At 40.7% G+C, this 24739-nt stretch overlaps 1 protein-coding gene across 1 annotated transcript; it reads right to left on the minus strand.

Annotated features, from left to right (window-relative positions):
• Positions 1 to 9858: 9858 nt before the first annotated feature.
• LOC149287191 (BMP and activin membrane-bound inhibitor homolog) lies at positions 9859 to 13697 on the minus strand. Its single transcript, XM_089493212.1, has 3 exons — positions 13622 to 13697; positions 10593 to 10880; positions 9859 to 10277 (listed from the first exon to the last, which is right to left on the minus strand). Exons 1-3 carry the CDS (start codon positions 13695 to 13697, stop codon positions 9859 to 9861), a joined length of 783 nt encoding a protein of 260 aa, XP_089349338.1.
• Positions 13698 to 24739: the final 11042 nt, after the last annotated feature.

Below are 24739 nucleotides of genomic sequence, written 5' to 3' on the forward strand. Positions count from 1 at the left end.
CAGAGCTGGCCAACAACAAGCTTTGTGATGCCAACTGAATGCACCCTTGGACCTCCAGAAGCCTCGCACAATGTTTGGAAGTGTGGATTTTTTGCCCAACCCGTCGTTTCTGATTGTAGACTCTCAGGATAACCTTTGAAATAACTTTTTCTTATTCTACACGTAATAGAGGTGTTCTGGATTAATGATACCAATGCTGTCAAATTAAAGGGGTTCATTTTTTGGTATCTTCAGCTATACCCACCTCCAGAAGTCACCTAAACTATTTGTGGCTCTGGAACTACTTGCATTAGACTCCCACCATACAATACAACTTCTGTATCACATCCATCAGACAGGATTACCATCACAGCTGACTCAAGAGTGTCCCTTTTGGCTAATATTAAGTGTGAGACAAGGAAACACTTGGGTCTCTGGCCTTAAAGTCACGGTAGCTTGAAGCCCAAGGTGGTCCTGAGCCCCATCAAGGTCCAACTTTGCTCTCGCAACATTCACATTTCAAATAAACTTTTAAACTCCAAAACAAAGGAAGACTACTTGATTTATACAGTATATGGTTGTTACTGACACACTAAAACAGATAATTACCAGGGGGTGGGCTTCATGTCCCATTATAATCTATAGGGAAGTAGCCGTGACTCCATACTTAAGATCTCACAGTCTATTAACACCTCTACGCTAATGAATTTCCTTGTCCCCATGGCCTTGATCTTACAAAGCTTCGATTTAAGCACATCGAGGCCGCAATTTGTTACCTTAGTTAATTACCTCTTAATTTCCACATTTTATTGTATTCTATTACGCATTTTTCTTCAAGTGAACATGACAGTTTGCCCTAAGATTAAAGTTCCCAGGTAGCCAAATGGTGTCTATACCCTCCTTACACTCTTTTATGGGTTCTAGATTAGCAAAAAAAATATGCACTTTAACTTTAGGCTGAAATATGATGATAATAATACAACTCCATAATGATTATTGATTGATTTTAAAAAAAAAAACATTTTAAAAATTACACACTGGTTTAGTATACTTAGTTAAATATTGCACATTTAAGATGAAGGTTCCGGAGTGCCCTACTACACAGAACAAATTATTTTATCTATATGTATACATAAGCCACAAAAACTACCATCATGCATCACTGCTCCTCTGCCTGATTGGCTGCTCATTTTAAATTTTCAAGAGCTGGGTGAAAAAGTGAAAGGTTGTGCATCTGGAGTTATTGCAGAAACCCCTTGAATTTACTCTCCCTCCCTTATTAAAGTAAAAAGAAACTGCAATCTTTTGACATCACAAAGCAGACATCTCTATGGTCATCTTGACTTCACACATGGCCACATGATGTAACATCACAATAGGAGTTTCCACCAGGTGAAAAGTGCTAAATTCCGCTGTTTTTCAGATATGAGTGAAAATTATCATTAGTTATTATTTACTGATTTCTATAGCGTCATAAATAATATGTCATCACATCATGAATTCCACATCACGTAATCTGAAATTTAGAATTCAGGTTATTTTTTTTTATTTTTTTTAAAACATCACAACATTTTCAAAGTCTATATTTTTGGTGATGGTTCCACTTGTATGATAAGTGGATTAAAGTGACTGATCAGGCAATGCTTTCCTTCAACAGTGATAGAAAACTATTGTTTTCCAGTTTCCTTAGAAAATTGGATTTCCTCTCATAGTAACACGGCTGCTACCAGTCTCCTGTTGTGTTGGTATTAAGAGATGGATTTTGTCTGACCAGCCCCCCCTCTATACGCATTGATTGCAGATCCTGGTACTTACTCTAAACCTCTGGGATCAGCCTCTAATCACCAGCTATTGAAACCAGATTTATAGACTCTTTACATCGGGGAGTTTGGTCTTTTCAAAAGCAGACATTTGGTATTTTAAAGGAAGGTCAAAACCCCTGTGGTCTCATGTTTAAATTGAAGAAGTTGAGATGGTTTCCAGGAGGCTTGTTGAAAAGTTATACCAAGGGTGATGTTTAGTTTCTACGTTTGGAATCAAATAAACCTCGCTCTCCGATGTTGCAAAATTACCATCTCATTTACTAAAGAGAAGAAAAAACCCCATTCATTCCAGCGTGTTATCAGATGAACCGGGATAAACTGTTCTCAGTATTTTGGGGAATACTGGATTCATTACATTTTTTTTAACTCTTTTATGTTGGCCAGAACAAATTCAAAGGAAACGTTGAGTGGGTAGAAGCAAAAATATTTAACTTTTTCCGTGTGGAGCCTTTTTTTTAATGTACTTTAGTTAATAAAAAATCTAACATAGCAGATCCCAAATGTCAGGATACTAAATTTTCCAGTTAACTTTTATTCCTTTACTTTTCCCATTTCGGTATTATCATCATGCACAACGTAATTCTCAAATGTTATTTTATTTTACAAATGTATCTTTATATATATATATATATATATATATATATATATATATATATATATATACATATATATTTATTTATTTTTATTATTCATTCGCATATGCTGTGACACTTCTAGGCCAGGGGCAAAAGATGATAGTGTTCCAAGGTCTAACTCCAGCATGCCTTGTGTCACATGTTTTCTGATACATTATTCTTATTTCCCTATATTTTGTTCTAACATATTCCACAGCCTTGTACTATTTAATGGTAGGGTGGTTGACAAGTACATAACAAAAAACACAAATGCAACAGGAGTTCAGGACAATGCCCATGAGCTTACAGTCTAGCCATATTTCATGCAAGGATGTTGAGCTTATGTGGGCCCCGCTCATGAGCTTACATTCAAAGTTCAACACAAAGTTTTTGGTCACCAGGGTCACTGAGAGGCACAGTTGCCAAAAAGTCTATTTCATCAAAGTATTTTTCAATGTAATGTTGTTAAAAACCATAATTAAAAAGGTTACGGAAGTACATTTTTGGGCAGTCATATTTATTCCAGTTGAGGAAGGTATTATGGTATTGGGCAATAGCCATAGGAACTGGTCGGTGGTCCTTCACAAGCAGTATCAGAGTATAGACAACTTCTCCTCTTGCTTAAGAAAAGTTTGTCGGCTATGGATAAAAATCCTCCATTCTTCAAGAGCAGTGCCAAGCCAAATGATGCCAAAATATATTGGACCTCATCATAGATCATATCAGGGAAGCTGATCAGCACAAAGATGCTATAGAAATTATTTATTGCTTATATGATGTTCTGCAGAAAGATCATCCAGGTACATCTTTATCACAGCCAAACTGGACCAGGATCCACATTGCTCTTTATGTATCCCTTTGGATGAAAACCCAACCAACTTTATGCAAAATATCCCCAATGTTCCACTAGCGCACTTTTTTCATAAGAACAAAACAATGTCAATGAACATATTTTTGGAGTCATACATAAGTAACTCTGATTACTGTCTGGCTCGCTGTAAATATCCCCCTTGTATGTTAACTGCAAATAGCCTCTAAATTATATACACTGCATGAAACATTGGGATGTTTTTCATGTCTGCAGATCGGAATCACATGCCACATGAACAAAGTGATTAAACATGAAATATGACCCCGGGGCAATACAATGTGTGTTATATCTACAGAGGCACAACCGGCTTTGTTTTACCATTTAAAGGGTTTGGCAACTTCTGATACTCCATCTGCCGTGAACCACAATTACCAGAATGCTGACTAACCCAGCGGAGACGTATGCTGCGATTTGTAACGTACAGCATCTGGAATACCAGAAGATTCCTGTCTGTTACTATTCATCGTATGCGTGTATTTTTATAGTAATCCAAAAACACGGCTATATGGCTGCAGGTCGCATATTTCTCTTTCCTTGTTTAAGCAAAATAACGTACACGTTTGCCTATAAAGCAAATCACTGTTTGTCTCCTTACTCATGGTGAGCTTTGAGTACGGCATAGAGTTGGAAATGCATGGGCCTGAGAGATCCACCGTCATCAAGCTGTTTGGATCTACTTAGGTCTCATCAGAGAGATGGAAATGACTTCGGCCCCATGTAAGAGCAGAAGAGATCCTCCTCTCCCTTGTAATGCCGGAGTCAGTATTAATTAGGAAGGGGATGGTCCAGCCCTGTAAACGGAAACTCAAAGAGAGAAGGACATGAGAAGCCTGACCGAATGCAGGCGCCAGGCTACAGCGTCACGGCACTAAGCTCATTTGCCTACAAATGGCTTGGATAAATAGACTCCACTGTATTCCTGAAAACAGGCAAAGGAGCAATTAGACCATGTGACATTTAAAATTGCCATGAAATAGGTCAAGAAAGCAAAGACAATCGCAGCTTGTGTCAGGAAAGTAACAAGAGTATGGTATATTGTTCTCAAAATGGGAAGTTAACTAGTTAATGTGCCTGGTTATGGCCGATATAAAACAAGGTCCTTGTCCCAGTGACCTCATACTGTAATGTGGGACTACTCTGTGACTTTGACATAAGGTTTTATTTATTTATTATTATTATTATTATTTAAAATAAAACCAATATATTCCACGGATTTATTCTATCGTAATAATGTCTGAGTTTGTTCTATGTCAATGGTCTAATTTTTAATTACTAACAATTGGACTCAGCAGAATTTCTATTTAATGGTTGTATAAAATGTGAGGTCTTCTCTCGTTAATATTAGATTGTCATAGGATAAGTCATTTTGATGGGTCAAATTGTAAAAACAAAATAGCTTCCCCCTGCAAAAGTTTTGTAAATACAAAAGATTCCCATAAAGTGAAATTAGTAGTTCCTGACCATCTCTAATAAAGGAGTTAATTCTCACCCAGTCTGGCGCTTTAATTAGGAAGCTCATTTTCTGTTTTCTAAAAGTTCCTAGGGAGTTTTTTCTTTATCTTTTTTAGGCTGTTGGCTTCTTGCTACTCAATGAGCTGAGTGCAGGATCTGGGGGTTTCATATGAGATTCTGAAGATTCTATCTCCAACGCACATCAAGTCCATCGATATATCCATGTACACAGAGCCGGCCTTAGGCGTCCCGGCGCCCTGTGCGAACTACTCCTTTGCCCCTTCAAACTTTTATTAAACTTTTAAAAACACATTGACATGGGTGCGCCATTTTTATTTGAAAAATGTGTAGCAATCACATAGCAATAACCTCAATAGGTATAACGTCATACATTTCTGATCTGTAACTAATGCCAGACTCTAGCAGTATATGCTTTTTCCATAAGTTCATCCTGGAAGCTTAGTGATATAGGAGATATTACTCAGAGCCCCCATCGATCCAATAAAGAGTTTAAAGCATTACGTGGAACAGGAAAGTGAATCCGTTATGACAGGTGGAGCAGTTAATATTCATGAAAAGTCTCTGCAGGGTGCTATGAGTTTTACTTTCAGGCAAGATATTTATATTGCTTTTATATAGTATATGGTTATGTCATGTGTAGTCCATTCATTCAGCTATATCATAAAAATGCTTACCCTACCCATTTTTGGTAGGGCCTTATAATAATAATAATAATAATAATAATATGTAATTATTATTATTATTATTATTAATAATATTAATACATAAGACCTCTTTGCACCTTGAGCATGGCAGGGGATGTCGAGTGTTTCTGGAGCTGTAGATAGCCTGGATCTGTTATTCATAAACCAAATAAAACATGAGTTTTTACAAAATATTGCTTTTTTTTTTGTACCGCTATGCAGAGTTTAGTAGGGCTCTGTTTTCTGGAATATTAAACTTAAGGTTTTTATTTTCATTTGCAAAAAATAAAAAGATATAAAAAATGCCTGGTGTTAATATTTTGACTATACATAAATAGACATAGAATTACTGCTTTTCCTAAATGAAATGTTTTTCCAACAGTTTGGTGAGTAAAAAAAAAAATACCAGGAAAAATGGGCAGACTAGATGGGCCAAATGGGTCTTCCATCAAATTGTATGATTCTGTGTCTAATGATCAGGTTCTGATATATATGGTATACTAGAAACGTCTGTTACTATGACATCAGAATAATACAAAGCGTTCTACAAAACGTTTCATTGTTTACTCAAACAAAGCAGGTTTTAATTAGACCTAGAAAAGCAGGTATGTGGATTCACCTGTGTTTAGAAATGGGATATTATCAAACTAATTGCCAAAAATATATCTGCAAACCGACGCATATATTTCTAATAATTTTTTGGGGGTTTTTAAAGAATCTAAAGTCAGTGATTATACAGGTTTGCCTCATTACCATGCAAGTAAGAGTATAAACTAGTGATTTGCGCCACAAAATTGTAAAGAGCTTTTTTGGTCCAAAATTAGCTGGTTGCTATGGCGACTATACAACTTTTAAAAATTTCCTGTAGCGTTTTTGTTTAGAACCCGTCATACGGCCACAGGGATGGGGTGTAATTCTAACACTGGAGCTAGGCGTCAGAAGGGAAATCGTTATTGGCTTTAGTACAATTGTATTGCGCAATGTATAATTAATGACTTGTTCGTGATGATCCTAATTGGGAATCATTCACCTTGCTAGGTTATTAGGTATTAGATATTAGTGCTAATTGTTACAGTCACGAACAAATGAGTTGAGCAAGATCTATTTTAATTACAAGATTAATTTAACACATTTTATTCTATCACTTTAACCCATAGATAAGGATCCATGGCGTTGGGTACAACATGCTATGGAGGATGTGCTGCATAAGTGGTTTGGGAGACCAGAGGTCCATCGTGTAACTGCCCCATCGAGCAGAGGTGCACCAGGAGCATTCATACTTATACGACCCTATTGGGGCTACTGGAATATTTGGTGTATGAATACAGTATACCGATTATTGTGTAAGATATATGCTCCATTATTTACAGCAGTATATACCGTATTGGCTCGAATATAGGCCGCACTTTTTTCCCCCACTTTAAGTTTTTAAAGTGGGGGCGCGGCCTATATTCGGGGTCTAGCGCCCGACGCCTGGGACTTCATGGGCAGGCAGCGGGGTTTGGATACAGATCCCCCGCAGCGGTGCAGGGGACCTGCATCCTAATCCCCGATACGCTCAGACAGCCTCCCCTGCCAGCACTTCCCACGGGGGGGGGTGCCGGCACGGGAGGTTGTCTAAGTGCATCGTGCCGGCCCCGGAAGTTGTATACGCGTATTGCGTAGATGTCCCCCACCGGCCCCGCAAGACACCCAGGAGTCTGCTCCGGTAAGTGAGGAGGACAGTGGCAGCATTTCTCGGGGGGGAGGAGGACAGTGGCAGCATTTCTCGGGGGGGGGGGGGGCGGACAGTGGTAGCATATCTCGGGGAGGGAGGACAGTGACAGAATATCTCGTGGAGGGAGGACAGAGTGGCAGCATGTTTTTTTGGTGCTTTTTTAAAGAAAAAAACTTTTTCTTTAAAAAAGCACCAAACTTTTAGGGTGCGGCCTATATACGGGGGCGGCCTATATCCGAGCCAATACGGTACCTATTTAAGCATACCTGGATATACCTTATGCTAAAGTACTTTGCACTCATCAAGCTGTATTTTAGATCCATGTATTTTGCTACATTTCTGGGGAGTAAGCCAACAGGGGAGAAATATGATTGAGAACATCATTGCCACCCATCACATAAGTAAACCCAAAACTGAAATTCTGATTCCTCAATGGGTTTGATCCAATAAAACATGTCGGGTTCCTCACACTTTTTCTTCTGATGGCATCAAAAAGAGTTTGCACAATCTTGCAACAGTATCACGGGGGAGACAGATATGACTTTCTTTTATTATTCTTATTTCATTTTTTTGGACATGTGATGTCACTGTGCTGATCATATAGCTGGAATTTACAAGATTAATTTAACACATATTAAGCTTTAACATTCATACCTCCTATATCCATATGCTCAATGTTAATGCATGTTATTACTGTATTTACACATTTATGGATCACGTTTTGTTATCCAATATAAACTTGGTGGGGAATATGCAAAGTTCTTTCACTTTGGCTTTAAAATAAAACACATTTAGAAGTTTCACTAATCAAGGAGTACAGGAACCCACTCCACGTTATCCGTCGATGATAATGGAAGGGTTCAGACCCTCCCCCGCTCCAAATTGGAAAGGTTCTTATCAGAAACAGAAAGCTTGTGTTCTTTGGTGGGGGTGCAGCGGGGAAGAAGCAGCAGGTCCCTCTGGTATCACTCCAAAAACACAAGGAATGATTACACTAACGGTAACAAAAAAAGCACGGCGGAGATACAGTACACTCCCAAGCTCTTGGCCCTCTCGCTGACCCAGGATGGGTCAAAACATTATTACTTAAGAAAATAATTGTAAGTGAACTGCAAAGTCTTATGGGCTACAGACTGCTACAAATCTCAGAAGAAAAGTCAAACTCAACAGTAAATTTAAGTATTTTCTAGCTTCTAACTCACAGCTGGGGTCCGGAGTGGTCTTGCCCTACCCTATGTAACACACTGTTTGCAGCAGACACGTTGGTCATTGTTGGTAGTGGATTTATGTGTACATTTTCAACACCCCTTGGATCTAAAGCACGTCTACCAAACCTAGATCGTTCAGTTCACCTCTGGGTTCTCATGGCTACATATTCTCCACCCAAAACCAAAATGCACTAAACAATCCAGGCCAAGACGCCTCCTCCCTCTGATTTGGCTCTTTCAATTACTAGGGTGGGGTAATTGCAAAAAAAACAAACAACGGGTGTGTAGAGGGGCTTACAAAAAGAAAAAAGAAGCAACCTTTGATCGTCATTATCCGCTCTTCTTGAAGATAAATATGGGCATTATTCTACTCCCTACTATTTGGCCATTAACAAAAACGCTTTCTCCAAAACAAAAAGTCTACTTGCTAAAAACAGAAATGGTCCAATCACATTGTTTTCTGTAATAACAGTGAAATCTTTTTTTTTTTTTTTTTTTTACTTTTTGGGACTCCTTGCATGTAATTTGTCCGACCTCTGTCAAACCCAACATGGCTTCATTTTACCGAATTGTTCTTTGACATAGAATGCTTAGGGGATAGCACAAGATGTATAGCTTGGAGAGAAAGACAGAAAGAGGGGATGTGATAAATCCCTTAAATGATTTCAATATTTCTAACAAAGTATAAGGGGAACAAGTGGTCATAATCTAAAACTAGAGGCTCAGATGTAATGCAGGGAAGTTGTACTTTACCGAGTAGGTGGTAGACAAGTAGAACAGCCACCCAGCAGAAGTGGTAGACGCCAATACAGGGAAGGAATTGAACACATGTATGACTGGCTATCCCGAAGTTGAATGGTTCTTATCTGCCATCAAATTCTGTTTCTATGACTGAGGTGGTCGAAAGTAGAGCCATTGAATGAGCAGGACCGGGGCTCATTGAAAGTTTGCACCTAAAATGTGTGTTTTGCTTGCCAAAATGTCAAGGGCTGCCACATCCTATGGCATTTAAAAACTTAAGCCAACTTGTCTTCCACTACGGATGACCCATCGTAACTTTCTTATATCATTAACACAACTACAAGAGAACTATGAGAAAGACTCAAAACACAAGAGACTCTTCAGACAAAATATATATATTTAAAAAAAAAACAAAAAAAAAAAACTTTACATTATACATATGAGCTTTTACAATGTGTACAGTTTATTAGGTCCCGAAATTTCAGAAAACCTTGGTGACAGTGTGTACAACTTCCGCGTCTCGCTTCCCAGCGAAGCAAAGCGAGAAATTAAAGTCTTTTTAAGTCTTTATCTGTGCAAATAACGTCTGTTATGGAATCCCAACACAAAAAACATCAAATATTCACTGCGCCAAAGATCCCATGTCCCCCCATTTCTCAGGAAGGTCAGTTTTTTAATATATATTAACAATAAAGTGCTTCTATCCAGCAGAACCACACTCTACTACTGGAACATCATCCGAAACGCTATCATACAAATTCCAGCTTCCCGTGACCACTGTACATGCCCCAATGGACCAGTGAGATGATTTTGTCATTGCTGAGGTCGGTGTGCCTCATTTTGTCACAAGTCAAGCAGCAATTTTCATGTCCGGTCACTGGTACCATACACTCCAAGTCCAATTTGGCCACTTGACCCTTTTTTGAGTGGTGTCCGTGAAAACTGTAGTGCAACCGGGAAAGCATTTGTTGCCTCTGATCCTGCAGTCTCTTATTCTCACTGCGGAGCATCCGCAGGGCCAGCATTATCAACAGCACCAAGATTAATCCACCTGCGATGGGTACGGCAATCACGGCTGCCCTGAACCACAGTTCTTTGGAAGAGGTCAGCTCCTGAACCTTGGTGATGAGGTTCCGCGTGTTCTCATGCTGGTACCTGCCACCAGTTCCTGCTAGAAAACAAGAAATACAATGCATTATTGAGCAATGGCACTCAATTGGTTAAGGGGCAGAATGGCAGCATCTACAGCAAATGGAAAAATAAATGCATGCAATGGGCACTAAAAGCCAGACAGGAGCCAAGCGCTCAGACAGACATCAAAGAAGAGCGGAGAGAAATACATCTTTAATTCTAACCATGCTTTTCCCATCGGTATCTCTAATTACATTAACAACAAAATCAATACCAGACACACAGGGTCTTGGCAGCCAAGTGTCCTGTAGATCAAGGAAAGGGATAGAAGTTTGAAGCAGCGTTTCCATACCTGATGGATCGTTCCTGGGATAAGAGAGGACGTCGTGCAGCCCCCTGTAGTTGCACATATCTGCGTGACAACACTCCAGCTTCAGAACCCACGCTCCAGTCTGGTTCTGTTCTATTTTCTCTTTGCAGATGTCTGCTGTGTTAGAGACGGAGTCCAGGCAGCCATGTGTGAGGGGTGAATTGGGGTTCTGTGGGTCAAGTAGCCTCGAAAAGCAGGCATTTAATTCCGATTTGCACATGTAGCCAGTTGAAACACAGTGAGGGGCGTCACAGTAGCATCTAATTTCGCCTACAAGAAATAAGACATATTGTTGAGATGCAGTGCATATGTGTGCGCAGATGTTAAGGATATTTGGAATAGAACTTTAAATAGTAAAAATGTCAGGATTCCGCAAAGCAATGGGACACTATGGGCAGTTGCTACCCTTGTTGGTCATTATCGGGGGGCAACACCTTTCAAGCTCCAAAAGGTAACAGAGTCCTCGAAATGCACAATTCTCTGTAATCCACAGCCTGTCCAGCACTGAACATGTTAAACACGTATATGCAATCAGAGCAGAAGGGGCATTTATTCCGTAAAAATTATAAAAGAGGAATCATACTGCTCACAATAGCTAGTGTTTGCCAAAGTCAATTTATTTTAACTGAAAATGGAAAGCCATAAAAAAAAAAAAAATAAAAAAAAAAAAAACGGCCAGAACGGAAAGCCTGGTGTCTCTTATCCTGCCTGCACGCGATATGCTGTGGTCAAAAGGGAAACATTTAAAGAGGGAAGAGAAAAAAAACCCAAAAGGAAACTATAAAAAGTTTCCCGTCATAATATTCTCCCTAACTAGGGCCCCTTCAATCTGATGTGAACAAAAATGTATGCGCTACCGATCTACCACTAACAACCTCTAATTAACAGATTCCATACTGCGGATGGAGGGGGCTCCAGATAAGACACGCATTGTGGTTTATGTGTACATAAGGATGTGCTTATGCGTGATCCTGGAAAAAAAAAATCCTTCCCAATGATGAAAAAGAAGAACTGTAGACTGTTCTACTTACTCCATGGTCAGAATAACCCCTTTTAGTGCAGATATTTATTACACAAACACACACATACTATACTACAAAACTTCACATAAGCTCTGATGGTGGGGAGTTCGGCGTTTGTAGTTCGTGCATTTTGGAATACATGGATTTTGTGTATCTCTATAGGATAAATAACTGTATAGGGCACAAAATACACAGGGAGGCAGGGGCCACCTTGAGATCATATTTCACCTTTATGCACTCACATGGACTCCTCTCCTTTAATAGTCTAGTTAATGGAAGCCAAATGACAGAGAAGTGCCTTTGTAACAGGAGGCATTGCATTAGCACTGACCAGATCTCCCTCAGGCTTTAAAGGGCCAAAGCGCTCCTGGGGAGCTTAACTTTTTTCTTTTTAATCAGACACACTTTATATTATAATTTAAAAAATAAATAAAAAGCACATCAAAGCCACTTAACCACTGAGGGTACCACAGGGCAGGCAATGGGGTTCAGGATTTGGCCAACCTAATGCTCACTGTGTATACGGCCTAGATAAAATTCCAAATTTAGGTAACAAAAAAAAAATAAAAAAAAATGATCAAAATGGGCTGAGAATAATGGGAGCTGTAATTTTGCCTGGCTAGAACTACAGAATTTGCTTCCCCCTGAACAAACTTAATTTAGAAAAAAAAAACAAAAATTAAGTTTATTACAGGAGCTAAAAAAAAAAAAAAAAAGTCCTGCCTGCCCCTAAACTGCAGACTCCTTGTCCATAGCCCCCTTAAAAACATAGTTTGCCTTTTTTTGTACAAAGTTTCTTTCAAAGGGCCAAAAGGGTACCAGAACTTTGAATCCATGAACAATGGTGTATCTGTTCTGCACAATCTCTCTGTATACAATATGCAGCTATTAACCAAAAATGCCTGCTTCTAGTCAAGATGGCTACAGGAGACTACAGACTTTTCCCCCCTCTTCTCAGAGGCTTTTGAAGTCAGCAGCAGCCAGAAACATGCAAGCCCCTAATTATATCATTATCAGGCACATAGTTTCAGTATCTCAGACCTCACATCAGTCTAAGTCACTTCCCTTTGATGGGGGCCAGCAGGATTTACTCAGAAACAGCCAGAGCTGTTATTTGCCCCAATCACACCCCCCCCCCCTCCTAATTTACCCAAGAAAAATATAAAAATATTTTCTGCCTTCAATCACTCCTCTACCTTCCCAAAAAGTGTTACAAAAAAAAAAACCACAAAAAAAACAAACAAAAAGCTGTTACTAGATTATAAATATATACAATTTTCACACACAGTGTTTAGTTTGAGTTGTTTGCAAAAATAAATACAAATGTAAGAATGAGACGCTTACGATATAGGGCAGCGCAGGTGAAGAGTTCAGTAAATAAGGCGCATTTGTAAATGACATTCTCGCTTCATTAAAATAATTTGTTATGTTTGGGGAGCACTGTGGGCTTGGAAACTTTTTAAAATAAAAAAAAAATAAAAATTAAAATAAGAAAAAAAAAAAATTCTACATTAAATTACTGTTCTGTGGTGTCAGGGACTTTAACAAGAAATATTTTCATTGAGAATGACATGATGTAGACATCTTATATTCCAAAACTTCGTCCAGCAGGATCAAGGAGGGCTGCGCGAACCTTTCTATATTAAGATGATCCGAACCAGATAAAAAAAGGAAACCCAACCATCTTCCCATGATGGGACTTCACACACACCATCCAGTTTGCATGCGAGTATGGGCACAGAGCCCCCTAGTGCCAACTACTCATGCAGCAGGAATGGGGTATCTGTTGCTGGACCGGGGCTCTCACCAAACATCTGCCTCACTGATCATTAGCAGGACACACACACACACCTCCGACTGTATTCACTACCCAGGAGACAAAGTTCCCACAGTGTTCCCCATCATCACATCTCACAACACAAACATCCCAGAAACACAAACTGATGCCCCCCAGAGCCGATTCTACCCCGTACGGTCACACGAACCCACCTTTTGTCAGCAGGATGGCCATGGCACAGAGTTCTAGTTGCAGCCAGAGAGATAGGAGGCTAGATTGGCGATCCATTTAAAAGCCCCGCTCTCCCTGGTCCCGCTGTGCTCTGTTTCAGGGGCTGTGCGAGAGACGTGTCACCATCCAACAAAACCGACATGCAGATCCTCCAGAAAGAAAGCAGGACGGGGTCACACTTGGAGAGCAAGCGGGCAAAGCATAGAGAGCAGCGACGAGCTTCTTGCCCCTTCAGGTTATATTCCCCGTGCTCTTCCCGATCGGTAACCCTGCAAATCAACACGAGCAACAACCAAACTCCAGAAGACGAAGATAAAATAAATCACCGAATAATCCTTCCCACCGCGAACCACGGAACACTGAGCGCCCAGGAGCGCTACACTGACTATAAGAACACTGCTCCAGAGCGACACGCCCACTCCTTGCTGCCATTAGCTGCGCTACGCACATACCCCGCCCAATACACGGTATGCGCAGCCTCATTGGCTCTTAGGACTTTCAATCATTTCAGCGCCGCTCTGTTGGGAATAGGTAGGGGGGCAGCTGGGGGTCGGTTCCCAGTCCGGGGCTAATGGATTTATACGGGTTATAGGTGCTTCCTATACTGTCATGGACGATTAACCCTTACAGTGTGCGAAGATTGGGGGCTCTGTTCTGATGCCTCGTGATGTGTAAAAAAAGTGTAAATACACAAAGAAAGTGCATAATAAAGTACAAGGGGAAGTTTATTTCAAAGAAGAACAAGACGTCATATTCTAAAACTAGAGGGTCAGATGTAATGCGACCAAGTTTTACTTTACTGATGAGTAATGAGACGCACCAGAAACTCCGGATCAAATGCACTTTCTATCTTGGAATTAGCCCTTGGAAACCCAATGCCATAATGGGCGAGCGAAATACTGTTTCCAGGGGGGGATTTTTAATGATCCTCCATTAAAGATCTGCTTCTACGCTGCTCGGTATTGACTGAATATTTGCCCATATATGGGGGGGGGGGTTAAAATCCTATTCATTGGGACCCCCCTGAGAACCTGATTTTTACCTTGGCTAGTGCATATTTCACATGAATGCCCCATATTAATCAGTACAAATTCTAATGATATTATAATTCTTTAAACTAGGTATAGTTCCCATAATGTTAAAAGTTTAACTCTTTGGATCCAAGGGTGTTAGGTAGGTATCCAAAACAAAAACCTAGCTATAGCCATTTAACCCATCAAATGCTGTAGATAATTATAACACACAGAAACTTGGTAAATGATAAAGTATCGTGTGATTTCTCTGTAATGAAAAGGCTGGAGTGCAGAAAGCTGAGCATCATTTGTGTGTAACCCACATAGGAATCGCATACTATGAATATGCAACATGGGATTCGTGTCCAACAGCAGACGTGTGCGATTAACATACTTACAGTCATGCAAACACTCCAGAAAGTGTGAATATCTTTTTAAATGCAAATCCCCAAGAAAGAAAACATTGCAACAATGTTTATGGAAGACACCAAATCCCCTACAATGCAATGGATGTTTGGAAAAAAAAGATATATATATATTTTGTATTAAATGCCCACTGGTTTATTAAGAGTTAAAATGAGCCTGCTGGAATAACTAATATACCCCATCTCTTGAATCAGATTCGTATTAAATCCCCAATGCAATGGGTATGCTTTAAGGGTTAAAGGGATCATGTTATAATAGAGAGTGTGTCACCCAGCTATTGAATCAGATTTTATTAAATGCCCTCTGCAATGGGTATACTAGGAGTTAAAAGGGGCTCGTTAGGATAAGGTTTATGCCCCTATCCCATCTCATGAATGAGATCTTTTTATTAAATGCCCCCTGCGATGGGTATACTGGGAGTTAAAGGGACCATGCTAAAAAAATAATGTGTCCAGCTATTAAATCAGATTTTTTTATTAAATGCCCTCTGTAATGGGTATACTAGGGGTTAAAAGGGGCATGTTAGGCTAAATCTTATGCCCCTGCCCATCTCTTGAATTAGATTTTTTCAATATAAATACATAGGTATACTGGGAGTTATACATGTTAGGGTAAATAATGTGTCGTGTCCCCCCCCGTGAAATGCGGAGGTTGTTTGGTTTGTTGCTGTCACACGGAGCAGGTAATCAGCTGCCGGATCACACGGCAGGGCATGCGGCAGGACTGGATGGGGCAGGAGCTGCAGGCAGACAGTTAGTAAAATTAGCAATCCAAAAAAGAACAAGGCGCCACCGAGACGACACAGACAGAGACTGACACTCAATTATCCCTGAACAATAGCGGCAAACACACACAGCCCGAGCTGATCAATATCAGCCCCGGTGCGATCCCCTGCATGATATGCTAATCCGGGGCTGGGGAGCCGGCTGGAGCCTTCCATGCAAGCAGCACCTTTGACTCTGTCTCAGCCTCTTGTGTTCCAAAGTAATTCCGAGGACTTTTAGCAACTGAAAGGGTTAAAAGGAGTTGGAAAAAAGAAAACAAACAAACAAATAACCCCGCTCCCCTCCCCCACCACAGACTGGCTGTCTGAGGCTGCAGGAAGAGGCATGAAACTGATCCCCCAGCCCACTAGTGTCATGATTTCACCTGGGTGGAGGTGACAATGAGGTGCCACCCAGATCCAGGGGCCAGGGGGGGCAGAATATTGGAAAATGTGTGTATAAAATACATATGTATAAGATCATATAGAAATGTGAGAAAGGGATACAAGTTGTACAAGGTGTTAGGTTGGACGGAGTACTTTGGATTGCAAGCTTCTAGGGCAATCTAGATCTCTTTTTAGGCATAAAATAAGAAGCTGAGATAGTCTCAAAAGCTTGCAATCTATTATACTTAAGTATTTGCTCTAATAACATAATAATAATTCATATTTTACCTTAAATCGCAGTCCCTCCTGTAGTGACCCCATCGCTACAATAAAGTATTGCTTTGTTAATAACGCTCCTAATACTTTTTAAGTGTTTTTCAGACTATTGAAGCAGGCGTTAAGTTATATACATTAATTGACCAGGAAAACACGGTTTCAGCTGGCAAGGTAAATGTAATGGGCTCTATTTATAAAGACCACTTTAAGGGGAACGTTCTAAATGTAGAGAAGTCACCATGGAAACCAGTGAAAAGCTCCACAATATTGCACCAGAATGGCCTTTCACTAATATGACCCATTGTGTTTTCTAAGCGGTTATTAACGTTTGGGTCCGATAACTAAGCAGTTCATTTTGTACAGTTCAGGATAGTCTATTATGATGATTGAAATGTTAATTATTTGGGTAAATTACAGTAGCAGTAGCTCTATTATTAAATAATGTTGGGGAGAGGACAGGTCTACATTAACCATGCGGGTGCCACAAGTGGGAGGTATGAAATAATTATCAGCCGACAGGTATTGAAAGAGTTAAAGATCACCTATATACAGGATGCTTGGTTGTTTGTGACGTTTAACCAGTAGTTGTCGGGAAGCCCTGAACTGGACGCATGGCTTAACCTGGCAGCATAATTAAATATTAATGCGTGTTTCCATTCTGTTCTATGAAGGACAATTAACATATATTCATAACAAAATGAAACAGTAAATTAATTCAGAGATCAATATCCATCCCTTGCCCTAATTATGTAAACACATCTGCATATTAGGCACCGACTGTAACATACACATGGACACACATGATATATTACATTACATTTATTTATATAGCACCAGCAGATTCCGTGGCGCTGTTACAAAATAGTGAATGTATTTAATAAAGACAATTTAAAATTGAAAATAACTTTAACACACGTTAAGACATATTGGTACAGAAGGAGAAGAGGGTCCTGCTCTTAGGAGCTTACAATCTATACAAAGACGTGGAACCAGCTTGTGCGGATCCTGGTATCTGTGTTACATAAAAAGCTGGATACTTACGCATTAGTGTAAAAATACAGAGAACGGGTAAAAAACAAATATTGCCATAAAATCAGCTTTTCACATTTTGGTCATATTATATTAAAATAGAAGTGTGAAAGCGATCTTGTAAGGTTCCGTGCGTATGTTGTCTTACCAGTAAGATAATAATGACAATACACCCCCCCCCCCAGCAAATGACCAGCTCAGATCAGCAAACACTGAGCTACTTAACATTCCCCGTTTTAAATCCACACAAACTGGCAAAAGTGCACTCTCAGCAGAAGTGTCCAGACTTACCACCTCCCGCTCCCCCCTAGGAAATCCCCTAGTCTCCGTGCCTCTAGGAATTCTCTCAAACTTCACTTCTGGATGTGGTCACCTCTTCACAAAAAAACTGCATTTCACGGTTCAAAGACCACGGTCCTTTCTACTGAGCATTAAACAAACATGATTGAATCGTGTACGCTAGACAGTTACATTCTGTCTAAATCTTCATTAAAAAGAATTAAGGAGGGAGGTTCAATGTCACATTTTCTGGGTAAGCTTTGCTTTCATACATAGAACAACTTTGGAATCAGGTCCAGGCTGGCCATCTAGCACACCGGGCAAATAACCGGTGAGCCGTTGGCGACAGCTCCACACACTCAGGTGCTGCAACATGCGGCTGATGGGCCACACACTACATGACCTTAAAAATGTAGGATGCGGCCGCGCATATCCATGCATCGGTCAAACGTACGTCATCAGGCAGCAAGTGTCAGAGTGGCCCCGTCATGACCAGTCCAGTCCTAAATGCAATGAATGCAGGTCCACTTGAAGCTTATACTCCTTAGGTGAAGTTCTACCTTGTAGACCCCTTTTGGTATAAAAATTGAGTTATTCATTTGAAAAGTATTTTCATGGTAACAAGAATGTAAGAATCACAAGAGATCAAGTAATCCCCAAAAGGCATTTATTAAGCGATGATGGGGCATGAACATTTTTTATACATGGAGAATTTATGAGGTTCCAAAACCTCTTCATGTTAACAGCTAGATTCTGATTACTAGATCCTGAGTATGAAGGGTCACTTTTGATGGTTCACCTAAAACGTTTGAGTCTGAGTTTCATATCTGTCATAGTCTCACTCTCTAGTATCTGGAATGTCATACGTCCCATTAGGCAGTTCTTTTCCTAGGCTGCACCACATCATTTTGAGTTTATTTATTTCAGAAGTAAATGAATAGACTTTATTGAAACAGCCTTTTAGAAGAATGTATTAATTGTACCAGAGTTTACTGGAGAGACATTTGGTCTCCCTTCATTACGAATTTGAAGGCCCAACTCCAGTGAGGTGAAGAAGAACCTAGCTGACCCTCTGTAATGTATAGTCCAAGGTGCTCTTCCTCTTGGACAAACATTAACTTTTACTCCTGCCTATGGAAGTTTAATCATGTAAGAGTACGTGGAACAACATCTGACACTGTTGAGATTCTCTGAAAGTCCTTACCTATTCAACTGTGTTTTATGCAGGACCAGATTAGCTCTGCACGAGAAACCTGGCACTGTTGGCCTTTCATACCGCATAGTCTATGAGTCTACCAGCCCTCAACTGCCCACTTTACTGAATAGACTTTGAAGTGTTTGCACATCCTTCAAGCACCCTAAAGGGTTAAAGTAGTTTGCCTTGTAGACAGCCTGGCTAGTCAAAGTGCATTATCTTATAATGTTCCATGTGTCAAGAGCTCTGACCTACAGAACATTGCCCAAATGGTGACGCTTCATGCCGTTATCTGATATGAACCATAAGCATATCTCCTTGGCCTTTAACTTATAAGTAGATGTGACAGCCGTTCCCGTGTGAAGACCAAATTCTGCTCTTGGATTGTAGTGTATTGTAGTGTTACTCTATCCTATTTTCACTACCACTAATTTTAATTATTTAATAAAAATATTTATCAGTAGAGTGCCAGCATTCTGTGTAACTGTACGATCAGTACAAGCAGACGGTAGACAATAAACATTGTATGAAATAAAAAGACTTCACCGTAGGTTACAATTAGTAAGCCATTGGAAAGCTACAGCCACCAACTTCTTCATGGAGCCAGAGGCTGGGAGTCGTAGTCCAGCAGAGTCTTGCTGGTCTACTAAATCTCCAACTTCAGTTCCATAGAGTGCTGAGGGAATGTGGTTTTGAGACATAATATTGTTTTCTTGCATTTTTGTTAGGGGAGGGCTGGCACTTTCTGGCCTGGTGTAGAGCCAAGTGGCTCTTTGCGTCCCCGTAACAAACACACTTAAACACAAACACACACAAGCAGCAACACAAACATTTATACACATGGTATAAATTCTTCAGGGCTAGACCAATTACGGAGGTGGGAGCACAGTGGGGTCACAAAGTAGAACATTACATGACCCAGCACTATTAGAACAGCAGTAGCTATGAAGACACGTTCCATGCAAGGTAAGTGTGTGTGTTAGAACGAGTGTGTGTTAGTCTTTACTTGCCCCTGGGCCAGAAGATGCCAGCTCTCCCCAGTGTGATAACATCACAAGCTGTGTCACATGTAATCTAATTGGTGCTGTGTTCTTATAACTAAGAGGCTTTCCATACAGATGATCACGGGTAGAGGAAGAGTGGTGTGAAATATAGAAATAAGTTACTATTTATGCTACTTTTGGTGACAAATATTGCATACAAGGACAATTACAAGAGAATGTAAAAGTATGGTCGGAGTCTTCCTATAGTTCCAAATGGATATTAATAACAATTAATAAATTATATTTGTAATAGTCGATACTAGCAATAACTTTATTATTTCAAATTAATATTATAAATTCTTTAAAATGGACAGGGCCGGCCCGACAATGGAGCCGAGTGGGGCAACCGCTCCAGGCGGCACTCTTGAAGGGGCGGCACTTCGCCGCCCCAAGCCCTTTTTTTTTTTTAAAGCGAAAGAGAGAGAAAGGGGCTCCGCTGTCAGTAACGCTCGGCGCCCCTCGCTCTCTCCTCTGCGGCGAGTCTCCCTGTTCGGTCTCGGTGCTGGCTTGTAATGCCGAGTGCCGGAAGATTTCCGGCGCTCAGCATTACAAGCCGGCACCGAGACCGAACAGGGAGACTCGCCGCAGGACTGCTGAAAGGTAAGTACAAGAAAGGGGGGGGCGGCAAGGACGGAGGGAGAGGAAGGGTATATAAGGGGGGGCAGCATTTTAAAATTCGCCCCAGGCGGCATTTTGCCTTGGGCCGGCCCTGAAAATGGGGCACATATACATAGTGAGAAAGATAAAACTAATGTTAAAATACTTAAACAGTGTGAATGCGCTTGAAACACACACAAAAAAAAAATCATCAAAATATTTAACCCAGAAACGTGACCAGGTTAACCCAAGAAGTGGACTAGGATTTGGTTTGATTTAAGGAGCACATATCTTCTTCCTTAGTAGCATCCCTTACGGGAACAAAAACTTAAATGATTCTAATTTATTCTAAATGAAACAAAAGCTTGATTGTTATAAAACCAAACAGATGCACGACCTCTTATCAATCATATGACCTCCATACAATGCCGTAGTATGCCATACAATGCCATGGTGCTTGGTATACTAATTGGTGATAAACAGAGTTTCTCTTCCACTGATAGATAATACACTCTTTGTATCATTTAAATATCGTGAAACCTGTTACACTTAATCTTCATTTGTAAAATAGTCATTGGTTCACGTCAAAGAGGCTGCTGCCATGGGACCAGTGGCGTCTCCAGGTTTCATATTTAGGGGGGGCACATGGGGGGCCAGGGACCAAAGTAGGGGGGCCAATTATAAAACGGTACATATACACTATATATATATATATATATATATATATACACACACACACACACACGTTAGACGTGCATTCTTAACTACATAATATGCACTTATCTCTTTGAAGTAAAGACTGTGATTAAAATATGATTTCAAAATAACAGCTAAAGTGACAGTTATTTTTCATTCTTTAATATTAGCCCCTGCTGACAATATATATAAATATTAGACCCTGCTGCAGATATATAGAAATATTACACCCTGCTTCCGATATATATTAATATTAACCCCTGCTGCGGATATATATTAATATTAGCCCCTGCTGCGGATACATACAAATTATACCCTGCTGCCAACATATATTAATATTAGCCCCTACTGCCGATATATAGTATTAGTCCCTGCAGCCAATATATATAAATATTAGCCCCTGCAGCCAATATTTATTGATAATAGGCCCTGCAGCCAATATATATTAATATTAGCCCCTGCTGCCGATATATATAAACATTAGTCCCAGCTTCCGATATATATTAATATTAGCCCCTGCAGCCAATATATATTAATATTAGACCCTGCTGCCAATATATTTGCCACACTGACTGCAGATCAGGGGAAGACAGTGAGAGTCAGTGCAGTGTTCCCTCCTTCTGACTGCACCGTGACATTGAGAGGTCCTCTCCCCTGTAATCATCCCAGGTCCCTTTGTCCCCTCATTCACTAAACCATAGCGCTCTTTTACTTACACCCTGTAGTTCAGGTATAGATCAAATAAACAACACATGGAAACAGCACATGCAACTGAATGAGATTAAAAAAAAACTTGTATTTGCAGGTATACATAAATAATGTATGGAAACATAGCATTGCAGGTATAAACCAACAGAACACACAAACCCAGCATTGCAGTTATATATATACTGGAAATCACATGTACACTCAGCACTGAAGGTTTAGATCAAATAATCAACACATGGAAACAGCACTCCAGGTATTGATCAACTGAATAAGACATACAAATCCTATATTTGCAGGTAAACATTAATAATGTATGGAAATATAGGCGATACAGATGAACAGAATGACACAAAACCCAGCTTTGCAGATATAAATCAATTGGAAATTACATATAAACTCTGCATTAAAGGTATAGATAAAACCCCCTAAATTACAGGCATAGATCACTGGTCACACACCCCAAAGCCAACCCTGGTGTCCACACTGCCCATATAGAACCTGACCAGCACCTAAGTTACACATTATGTCAACTTTGTCCCCAAACAGCTGAACGTACGCCGTTTTTGTCCCATAAAGACCTCTCCCTCCCAATCTATCCTATCTACCCCCTCTCCCTCCCTATCTACCACAACTGCCTCTCTATCTACCACATCTGCCTCCCAATCTATCCTATGTACCCCCCTCTCCCTCCCAATCTATCCTATGTACCCCCCTCTCCCTCCCAATCTATCCTATGTACCCCCATCTCCCTCCCAATCTATCCTATGTACCCCCCTCTCCCTCCCAATCTATCCTATCTATCCCCTCTCCCTCCCAATGTATCCCATCCACCCCCATCTCCCTCCCAATCTACACCCTCTCCCTCCCAATCTATCCCATCTACCCCCCTCTCCCTCCCAATCTATCCCATCTACCCCCCTCTCCCTCCCAATCTATCCCATCTACCCCCCTCTCCCTCCCAATCTATCCTATCTACCCCCTCTCCCTCCCAATCTATCCTTATCTACCCCCTTCTCACTTCCTACCTCTTCTGACTCTCTAACCCCCTCCTAACTTTCTAACCCCCCCTTTGAAGTTCACTTACCTTGGGCTTGTCCAGCGGTGAGATCGCGAGGTCTCTGTATCCCTGGTTCTGCCGGCTTCACTGCTGGGCGCCGGATATGACGACATATACCGGCGCTCGGCTTGAAATGCCGGCACTGCGAACCAGGAAGAGGCCTCGCGGTCGCGGAGAAGAGTGAGAGGCGCCGAACGGTTGCTGAGAACTTATTCCTCAGCAACCGCTCGGCGCCTCTCACTCTCTATTAAAAAAAAAAAAAGCCGTTGTTTCAATTGGGGGGGCACACCGGGGGGCACAGCATGATGTAGGGGGGGCCATGGCCCCCTCTGGCCCCCCCCTGCCGACGCCACTGCATGGGACACAACAGTCATTTTAACAACTGGTGGATGTCTACATGAAACTGGTGTAAAGAATATGACTTTTTGACCTTGGCTGTTTAAATTTGAACATTTAGGTTTTTGAAGGCAATGACGGGTGGCGCTGGCACTTTAAGGCCAGCGGCTGCCCAATAAAGTGAGGCTGGCAGCTGTATATGTGCGGCAGCATGCTAATTTTGTCCAGCATATCCAACCGCTGGTGTCAAGCTGCAGCACCCAGTCTGCCACTGGAGCGACAGATTGGGTGAGTGCCTGTCGCTGCCAGCCAGCAGCCCACCGGGCATTTGCCAGATGACTAGTCCAGGCCTGTTTTTTATTAAATTCAGTAGTGACAAGAGTGTGTGAATTAGTGTAATCGCTATAATAACTATGTAAGCTAACAGTTCTCACTAATAAAACTGATCATGTCACTAGGACATTTTAGAAAAGGAAACTTAAAAAAGGATTTTAGTTCTATGCAAACGGGGAGAAAAAAGAACATTTTAGCCAAAATAACAGAGCTTAGAAGCACCACTGACACGATATACGTGGGAAGCCGATTCTGCAAACTTTGGCCCAAACATGACCCTTTGTCAAGAGTAATTTCTACAAAATATAAACATGATAGTTTAACATTAGTTTAAATATCATTAATCACAGACCAGCACTGGCTAAATGTTATTTTTTGTGACCCTTCCTGTCTCTTGCTTTCCTACATTGCGTTTTTGTAATACAGCAATACACGTGATCAGAGTTTGAAAAAATAAGCAAGAATAATTTATTCCTCCTCATATGGCTGCGCAGCCAAGCATTGTCTTCCTTTATAAAATAATGAGTATAAAATGCATTTTTGGGTTAGTAAGGTTCATGGGCTGCTGAGATATGCTTATAGACGTTTAATAGGATAAAGCAGAAATATTTTCTTTTTTTGGCTGTGAAAAATTTGTGCCGGGGGCATTAAATAGTTAAAGGGTTAGCTGTCACTTTTTGGCATCATTTAGCATACTTGATGTATTTATCAAAACTGCCACAAAAAGCTCCCCTCCTTTAAAAGATAGAAAGATACCAGAAATAATCATATTGGCAGATTGGAATAGGCGCTCTAACACACAAGCATTCACAGTAAGGGCTGTAAAGCTCCAGAATGCACGGTCTATGGAGGAGGAGACAGCAAGACCTGAAGAGTCATTTTTAAGAATAAAATGGTTTCGGTTTTGCGAAAAAAAGGAAATTCAGGGATACACATAGTAATTTAAAAGTCATTAATCCAG

The sequence above is a fragment of the Sceloporus occidentalis genome, unplaced genomic scaffold (genome assembly GCF_023333645.1).
Source record: "Sceloporus occidentalis isolate IW3139 unplaced genomic scaffold, rSceOcc1.0.p SCAF_63, whole genome shotgun sequence".
Classification (NCBI taxonomy): Eukaryota; Metazoa; Chordata; class Lepidosauria; order Squamata; family Phrynosomatidae; genus Sceloporus; species Sceloporus occidentalis.

Coding starts and splice junctions, on each gene's coding strand:
- LOC149287191 (XM_089493212.1), bottom strand. CDS start 13,697: ATGGATCGCCAATCTAGCCTCCTATCTCTCTGGCTGCAACTAGAACTC. Junction 10,881..13,621: donor GGCCATCCTGCTGACAAAAG/GTGGGTTCGTGT, acceptor TATTTCTTGTAG/GCGAAATTAGATGCTACTGT. Junction 10,278..10,592: donor TCCCAGGAACGATCCATCAG/GTATGGAAACGC, acceptor GTTTTCTAGCAG/GAACTGGTGGCAGGTACCAG.